The sequence below is a fragment of the Podarcis liolepis genome (genome assembly GCF_965112155.1).
Source record: "Podarcis liolepis genome assembly, chromosome: 3".
NCBI lineage: Eukaryota > Metazoa > Chordata > Lepidosauria > Squamata > Lacertidae > Podarcis > Podarcis liolepis.
Window position 1 is genome coordinate 48,041,163 of NC_139557.1, and position 6,717 is coordinate 48,047,879.

At 41.6% G+C, this 6,717-nt stretch overlaps 1 protein-coding gene across 1 annotated transcript in view; it reads left to right on the plus strand.

Annotated features, from left to right (window-relative positions):
• Positions 1-6,717, plus strand: part of LOC310704367 (uncharacterized protein) — a 375,036-nt gene that overhangs the window by 210,429 nt on the left and 157,890 nt on the right. Inside the window, exon 10 of the mRNA XM_083497727.1 lies at positions 634-723. Within this exon, the coding sequence (XP_083353853.1) occupies positions 634-723 (90 nt within the window). The remainder of the gene's footprint in view (positions 1-633; positions 724-6,717) is intronic.

Here is a 6,717-nt window from a genome sequence, read left to right on the forward strand (position 1 = left end):
AAGGTGCAGTGGCCTTCTGAAGGCTGACCAGTCAAATCCTGCTGTGGATCCTCTGTTTTTGTTCTCAAAGGGCTGTTGGCCAGTTCCACAGTAACTGGCTACAGCAGTGTAGGGCAGGGCTCAGCAAACTTTTTTAGCAGAGGGCCAGTCCACTGTCCCTCAGACCTTGTGGGGGGCCAGACTATATATATATATATTTTGGGGGGGGATGAACAAATTCCTATGCCCCACAGATAACCTAGAAATGCATTTTAAATAAAAGCACACATTCTACTCATGTAAAAACACCAGGCAGGCCCCACAAATAACCCAGAGATGCATTTGAAATAAAAGGACACATTCTACTTATGTAAAAACAAGCTGATTCCTGGACCGTCCGCGGGCCGGAGTTAGAAGGCCAGATCCGGCCCTCGGGCCTCAGTTTGCCTACCCATGGTGTAGGGCTTGTGAGGACTGCCCTGTGAGTGTGGGCTCCAAGTGTGCAATGGAGAGTCTTGGAGTAAAGGACCAATAGCTTATCAAGTCATACTTCTTCCCCCTGCATGGCATCCTCCAAGCCCATGGGGTGGTTGAGGTGAAATAATATTACTGCACCATGATTGTTTTGACTGGCTACTTTATTCCACTCTTCAGGCTTCCAGTATCAATGAGAAGAAGACAATCCCTGCCCTCAGACTCCCAATCAGGAAGCATAGAAAAGGCAAAGGAAATGGAGGAGGAAAAGTAAGTCATGGCACTCATTTTTACATGACACCTGGTACCAAAGGCAACAGAGCTTAATCTCCCTCTCCATCCCATTCCCTTGGTTGATGCTTGCTTTGAAGGGTGAGGCAAATCAAAGCGTGAGTTGTGATACACTTTGTTTCACAACATATCACGAGGCAGTGAAGAGGATGCACCATGATGCTGCATTTGGATCTCTAGCCACATCCAGTTCCATTCTTTACCTTCGCTCTTGTTCACCATATTAAAAAAATGGGCAATGTTTATCTTGTTGCATTTTCTGGAAACTGTCCGAAAATGGATTGTACTTCTGGGACAATGTAGAAACAGAAAAAAATTATGCACTTCCTCCTGATTATCCTGCTGCAGCCCATTATCATTCTACAGCAGTGGTTCTCAACCTGTGGGTCCCCTGATGTTGTTGGACTACAACTCTCATCATTCCTAACGAGCATGACCAGTGGTCAGGGATGATGGGAGTTGTAGTCCAACAACATCTGGGTTGAGAACCACTGTTCTACAGGGATGAGCTCTTCTTGTATATTAACTGGAATTCACAAAATAAGGATGCATCACAAACTGCTGTGATTCCTCTGTCAGCACTTCCCAGTTGAGTTTGAAACCACATTCAGAATCAAGCTTTGCTTCCAGTTCTAAGACGCAGTCCTTTCCCACTCTTCTGGGTAATCATCACTGCGTTGTTACTGAGTGTCACTGTTATCTGCTTGTCCTCTTCTTGGGCAAGATGCTTGAGCAATCAATGGGGGTGCAACTATAGGCATTCTTAGAATATACGCCTTATCTGAAACTATGTTCTTGTAGAGATTGAAACCTGCCTTGCCAACTGACTTCAAGGTGCCTTTCAAGTTTGTTTGTTTATGTAATCAATTTACATACTGCTTTTCAATGTCAATCCCCCCACAAAAGCTGTTTATGAGCCACATGAAGAGCATACAGCTAATAGAACTTAAGGCCACAAACACCACAAAAATCTAAAAACAAAACAATGTTTCTAAACATTTTTAAAATCCCAGAGGACGTCCCATAGTGTTGGCATTAAAGGGTCATTAATCAACAGTTCTATGATATAAAAAAGGAAGCAAAGTATTAACCAATGCTTGTGTCCAACTGTGATTCAGGTATAGTAGATTAGATAAAATCATGGTAGGTTCAGGTTAGAGTCACCTTCCAGTGATTGGGCTGGAGGAAACATATTTTCAGATTCATCCAGTTTCTCAGCTGTCAGCCTCAGGACAATAATATAAAAACCCCTCTCTTTCCTACATTTTAAAAATCCATCACAGTGAGTCCAGTCTTCCTCTTTTTTCTGTATGTCTGTAGGACTGAAGACATTCTCTGTTGTTGCCATAATGTAATTCACTTTTTGACCATTTGGCCACGTATTAGCATTTCTCTGACACCTAAGCCCTTTCCCCCACTCCATATTCAACAACTTGAGTTCACTACAATCTTTTTTTGTAGCACAAACCCTGGAAGGAACTTGGGGCTAAGCATTTGCTCCTGTTATAAGCTGAAGGTTATGCTAAAGCACATAATATGCTGAAATCATTCATTCTGCGTATGACCTCTGCATAAAGTAAGATACAGAAAGGTTCCTCATAAATACATGCTGAAGAGAGAAAATAAAGTTGCAAACAACCCTTGGGACAGGAGGACTTCTTGACGGAGGAGGAGGGGGAAATCAACAACCCAGAGCATACAGGAGATTGCATAAGCGAAAAGTATTCTGACAGTAGTGCTGTCAAAAAATGCTGTTTGCTAAGTTTTTTTTAATACAAAAACTATATCTTATGTACTTTGGACAAAAAAATCAATACAACAAATCTCTCTCTTCTCAAATACATTTGATAAAACCGGACATTTCAGTAAGGCTTTTGACAAAGCCCCCCATGATTTTCCTGTGGAGAAGCTGGTAAAATGTGGGCAGGATTAGGTTATTGTTAGGTGGGTTTGTGGTTGGTTGACTGGCCCAGTCCAACGTGTGTTCATTAGTAGTTCCCTAGCATTCTGGAAAAATGACAAGTTGGGTGCTATAGGGTTCTGTCCTGGGCCTGTTGTTGTTCAATATCTTTATAGAAGACTTGGATGAAGGAATTGAGGGCATGCTCATCAAATTTGCAGATGACACCAAACAAGGAGAGGTAGCTAGTGCTTCAGAAGACAGAAGTGGAATTCAAAATTACCTTAACAGATTGGAGAACTGAGCGAAAACTAACAAAATAAATTTCAATAGGGACAAATGCAAGGTTCTACACTTAGGCAGGAATAACCAGCAGCACAAATATAAGATGGGGGCCAACATGCTTGTGAGTAATACATGGGAAAAGGATCTAGGGGACTTAGTAGACCACAAGCTTAACAGCAGTCAACAGTGTGATGCAGCAGGAAGTAAAGCTAATGCAGAAATCTAGTGTCCAGATCAAGGGATGTTATAGTCTGCCTGGTCAGACTACATGTGGAGTGCTGTGTCCAATTATGTGTGCCACAATTTCAGAAGAACATTGACAAGCTGGAATGTGCACAGATGATCAAGAGCCTGGAAACCAAGCCTTATGAGAAATGTTTGAGGGAGTTCAGTATGTTTAGCCTGGAAAAGAGGAGACTGAGAGGAGATATAATAGTCATCTTCTGATATCTAAAGGGCTGTCACATGGATGATGAAGCAAGCTTTTTTTCTCATGCTCTGGAGAGTAGGGTCTGAACCAATGGCTTCAAGTTACAAGGAGATTCTAGCTAAACATTAGGGAGAACTTTGTGATGGTAAGAGCTGTTTGACAGTGGAACGGACTCCCTCAGAAAGTGGTTACTTGGAGGTTTATAAGCAGAATTTGGATGACCATCTGTCCTGGATGCTTTAGTTGAGATTCCCGTATTTCAGGAAGTTGGAGTAGATGACCCTCGGGGTCCCTTCCAACTCTACAGTTCTGATTCTGTTATGTAAAATTTGTGGTGCATCTACACACAATTATGATAACAAATATGCAGTGCATTCCTGTGGATGTCTGCTTAGAAGTAAGCCCCACCGAGTTCAGGCAAGTGAGTAAATGGTTGCAGCCATACAGAGACAACTAGCAAATGGTCAAATCCTATGCATAGTTATTCAGAAGTACAGTGGTGCCCCGCAAGACGAATGCCTCGCAAGATGAAAAACTCGCTGGATGAAAGGGTTTTGCGGTTTTTGAGCTGCTTCGCAAGACGAATTTCCCTATGGGCTTGCTTCGCAAGACGAAAACGTCTTGCAAGTTTGTTTCCTTTTTCTTAACACCGTTAATACAGTTGCGACTTGACTTCGAGGAGCAACTCATAGAATGCGGTGTGATAGCCTTTTTTGAGGTTTTTGGTGATTTTTGAAGCTTTTCCAAAACTTTTCCGACACCGTGCTTCGCAAGACGAAAAATTCGCTAGACGAAAAAACTCGCGGAACGAATTAATTTCGTCTTGCGAGGCACCACTGTAAGTGAAGTCTCACTGATGTCAGTACAGTGGTACCTCGGGTTACATACACTTCAGGTTACATACACTTCAGGTTACAGACTCCGCTAACCCAGAAATAGTGCTTCAGGTTAAGAACTTTGCTTCAGGATAAGAACAGAAATTGTGCTCCGGCGGTGCAGCGGCAGCAGGAGGCCCCATTATCTAAAGTGGTGCTTCAGGTTAAGAACAGTTTCAGGTTAAGAACGGACCTCCGGAATGAATTAAGTACTTAACCCGAGGTACCACTGTAAATGTGTATAGAATCTTATGCATGCTTACCTAGAAGCAAGCCCCACTGAACACTGAATTCAAGGTCAACCTAAAATGATAGTTCTGTCAGCACAAGTGTTTCTGCTTGCTAGATCATGTCTCTTGACACCCTTCACCATGTTTGGGGTTTTTTCTAACCCTCCCAAACAGGCTTAGGGAAAGTGCAGGGGTCATGTGGTGGGGAGAAGAAAGGCGAAAGTCCTGATGTATTAGCCGGATTGTTGCACTGGATTCTGCTAGCACAAGTTGAATTTGGCCCGGAAATACTTATTTCTGAGTAATGGGATGGCTTTGCATAACAATAAATAATTCCACATATGAATGGATGGGTCTTGCTTTGACCAAGGCTCTCTTGCCCCCTTGCTTTTTGGAAGTCTTAATCTCTGAGGAAGTAGTAGAATCTAATTCACACATTTTGTTTTTAAAAACTAGGGCCCTAGTCAACTAAATTGTTGTGCTGGCAGAGGACAGTGCAAAGACTTTCCATACATCAATGGGACTTTCTTCTCTCCCCGACCCTGTGTCCACTCAATTTGCTCCAGAGGGTTAGGAGAACCCTTAAAACAATATGTGGAGGGGGGGAAGATGGGAGATTTTTCCATTGGCAAGCAAAAATGCCTGTGCTGAGGGAATGATCTCTGTAGTTCTGTGTTGACTGCAACCCCTAGTCGCATTCAGTTATTCATTTTGAATGTGTTTTTGGAAATTCCAAATTAGTTCAGCATTTAATTACAGTAACTATTTATTTGCCTTAATGTGGGCAAAGAAGTCCAAACTAATACAGGAGGATTGCCAGTCCTAGAGATTTTTGCTTTCTCTTCACTCTATCATTTTCTGTAATGGCTTCTTAAGAAATATGGTTTGTCCAAATCTCTGTATACATGCTAAGCTGCCTAATACTTAGGCTGCATTCAAACAGCAGTTTATTCCATTTCCCTGACATTTCCCTGACTGTTAATTCCTTCATTATATTTGAGCTTCCACACAACATAAAATCCACTTCTAGAAAAATAATGGAATATGACTCATGTTTAGCACTCATTTCCATATTATTTGATCTAGAAAAAAATCCATTTACAGCCTCCTTAACCTGGAAAATTAAAGGAGTAAAGTGATCAAATTTGGGGCAGTAAACTGGCATACAGTTCTTTCCTGCTGTTTTTGTGGTGGTCTCATGGGAGAACAGAAGCATACATGTGCAGAAAGGATGGGAAGTAGTGACATTGTCCAATTACATTCATTGTTGTGAGACACTATGCCTATTCATGCAAATGAAATTTAGTGCTACATGCCAGTGGTCCAAAAGCCCCAATTCCATAACCCAACAGGCACTGCAGTGCAAATGGAACATTAGAAAATGCAACAGAAGCACCAACATTATAACCAGGAAAACTAATGCAATTTTCCTCATGTCTGAATACACCTTGCATCAAACCATTGGTCTACCTAATCCATTATTATCTACACTGACAGGAGCTTCCCCATGGTTTCAGACAGTGAGATCCTTTTCTAGCCATTCTATGTGTTGAGATCATTGCAACTGGAGATGCCAGGGATTGGACTTGGAATTCATATAATGTGCTTTACAGTATAATTTACAATCCCTACTAACGAAGATATAGCCTCTCTAGGGTTGGAGGTAATGAGGGCAGTCCTCATTGCCCACAAAAGACCCTTCTGGACTTCTGATTTTAATGATCAGAATGAGTTACTTCCCTTCCCTCTTCCCCCTGGGATTCTCTTCTGGTTCATGTTCAAAGCAACCAAGGTTGAAATCCTATTCAATCCTTACTATATGGGAGTTGGACCCATGGAAATAATTGATATTTGCACTGAACTCTCTTTCTTCAGTTCTTGTTCTGCCTTTCTGAACAAGGTTTATGGCTCAGGCACAGATTTGGTTTGACTCTGTGACATAGTTTTTATTTAACAATGTTATTTTTAGAAATGCAAAGATGCTGATATGAATAACTCGTTTAAGGTGTGCAAAATCAGGAAGCTTATATACCCTAATGGATGGAATTACATCAGCACAGGCAAGCTTTGCAATTGCAAAGTAATCTTCAGAAGTAATGCAATGATAACTAATTCTTAGCAACACATAGAAAATGTTGGTTAGAAATGCAGATATTTTGAGTCACTTCAGAAACAAAACAAAACATTGTCCCCTTTCCTATTTGGAATCACTTACTCTCAGAGATGAACACAGCAAACAGCTGTCTTTAGTGA